The sequence below is a fragment of the Condylura cristata genome, unplaced genomic scaffold (genome assembly GCF_000260355.1).
Source record: "Condylura cristata isolate star-nosed mole 26May11 unplaced genomic scaffold, ConCri1.0 scaffold00012, whole genome shotgun sequence".
Classification (NCBI taxonomy): domain Eukaryota; kingdom Metazoa; phylum Chordata; class Mammalia; order Eulipotyphla; family Talpidae; genus Condylura; species Condylura cristata.
The window spans coordinates 54,603,966-54,606,068 of NW_004567113.1; the positions used below are offsets into that span (position 1 = coordinate 54,603,966).

Consider the following 2,103-nt stretch of genomic DNA (forward strand, 5'->3'; position numbering starts at 1 on the left):
TAAGAGAAGGAGCCACAAGGGGAAGGGAAGGGTCAGAAATCCGCTTCTCTTCCAGCCCCTCTCCTGGGTTTACCGATGTGTGCTGAGGACTGAAAGTCTTTCTGAACTTTTCCCTTTATTACAGGGGCTGGCGAATTATGATTTTTCTGTACAGAGCCAAACATGTATTGCTTAAAAAAAAATCCAAATAATATCGAATGCCCTCGGAAAATGACATGCCATTCGGAGGTCAGTGTCCGAAAGCGTTACTGGCCCCCCATCCACCCTCGCCCTGTCCGCTGCTTTCCAGCCACGACGGGGCACTCGGAGTTGCCATCGACACTGTAGGTCCTGCGAAGTCTAAGCTATGTACTCTCTGGCGGTTGGCAAAATTGCCTGCACTCCCAGCTTAACGGGCTAAAACCCCGGGGCGCTGAGTGCCCAGCCCCGGGGTTCAGATTGACAGCGGGGTAAACCCCGTTTTGACTTGCGGCTAATCCATGTCCCTCCTTTGTTTCCTAGTAAGTGGTGGCTGCGACACCCATGTGTCACTGACCGGGGCCTTCCCTGCGGCGGCGCTTCATGACCCAGCGGCGCCCGGCCCAGTGAAGCCACGGTGGCGTCCAGCATGGCAGCGCTGCTGCTGGGCGCGGTGCTGCTGCTGACCCGACTCCAGCTGGTGCCTTCGCGCCCCGCCACGCCCGGGGCCCAGCAGGCCCAGCAGGCCCAGCCGGCGCCCCTGCGGCCGGCCAGTCTGCAGGACGAGGGCCGGGACGGCGCGGCCCCCAATGGCTCCGCGCAGCAGCTGCCGCAGACCATCATCATCGGCGTGCGCAAGGGCGGCACCCGCGCGCTGCTGGAGATGCTCAGCCTGCACCCCGACGTGGCGGCCGCCGAAAACGAGGTCCACTTCTTCGACTGGGAGGAGCACTACAGCCAGGGCCTCGGCTGGTACCTCGGCCAGATGCCCTTCTCCTCCCCGCGCCAGCTCACGGTGGAAAAGACCCCCGCGTACTTCACGTCGCCCAAAGTGCCTGAGCGCGTCCACCGCCTGAACCCCACCATCAGGCTGCTGCTCATCTTGCGGGACCCGTCCGAGCGCGTGCTGTCCGACTACACCCAAGTGTTCTACAACCACCTGCAGAAGCGCAAGCCGTACCCGTCCATAGAGGAGTTCCTGGTGCGCGACGGCCGGCTCAACGTGGACTACAAGGCGCTCAACCGCAGCCTCTACCACGTGCACCTGCAGAACTGGCTGCGCTTCTTCCCGCTGCGCCACATCCACATCGTGGACGGCGACCGCCTCATCAGGGACCCCTTCCCCGAGATCCAGAAGGTGGAGCGCTTTCTGAAGCTGGCGCCGCAGATCAACGCCTCCAACTTCTACTTTAACAAAACCAAGGGATTTTACTGCCTGAGGGACGGCGGCCGGGACCGCTGTTTGCACGAGTCCAAAGGCCGGGCGCACCCCCAGGTGGACCCCAAACTCCTCCACAAACTCCACGAATATTTTCACGAGCCAAACAAGAAATTCTTCGAGCTCGTTGGCAGGACATTTGACTGGCACTAATGCGCCCTCAGCTCTAGGCTCGGAGCTTTCCGACTGTAAGTTCTGGTGTACATCTAGGGGGAAATAATTTTAAAAGGGCATTGAAGCTATAATTTATTTGTAAAATCCATAAATTACTTCTGTACAGTATTAGATTCACAATTGCCATATATACTAGTTATATTTTTCTACTTGTTAAATTGAGGGCATTTTGTATTGTTTTTCATGGTTGTTAACATTGTGTAATATGTCTCTATATGAAGGAACTAAACTATCACTTCCAAAAAGTCTGAGCATGCAGTGTCTTTTTTTTTTTAAGGATATAATTAACTTACCCCAACTCCCAATAGCTGTCTGTGCCCCGGAAACTTAATCCTTGTGTTACTTAAAACAGATGTTTTCCTGGCTCTCATGCACCTCTCCTTCCTTCATTGTTCTTTTTAATTTTTAATGCCTTGCTACGGTCATCGCATTTAGTTCTTACTTGCCTTGGAAGATTTATCTCCACTGAGATTACCCTTTTATTCTTGCAAGTTCAATTTCACTTGTTCCCACTTCAGCAGGTACCTGCCTGT

General features: G+C 54.7%; 1 protein-coding gene across 1 annotated transcript; it reads left to right on the top strand.

Moving 5' to 3' along the window:
- Window positions 1-505: 505 nt before the first annotated feature.
- Window positions 506-1,801, top strand: HS3ST1 (heparan sulfate (glucosamine) 3-O-sulfotransferase 1). The gene has a single exon (XM_004681406.1). The coding sequence runs from the start codon at window positions 608-610 to the stop codon at window positions 1,547-1,549; it is 942 nt and encodes a 313-aa protein (XP_004681463.1). The 5' UTR covers window positions 506-607; the 3' UTR covers window positions 1,550-1,801.
- The last annotated feature ends 302 nt before the right edge of the window (window positions 1,802-2,103 follow it).

Bases quoted from the DNA above. Each gene is read 5' to 3' on its own strand.
- HS3ST1 (XM_004681406.1), top strand. From the start codon at position 608: ATGGCAGCGCTGCTGCTGGGCGCGGTGCTGCTGCTGACCCGACTCCAG.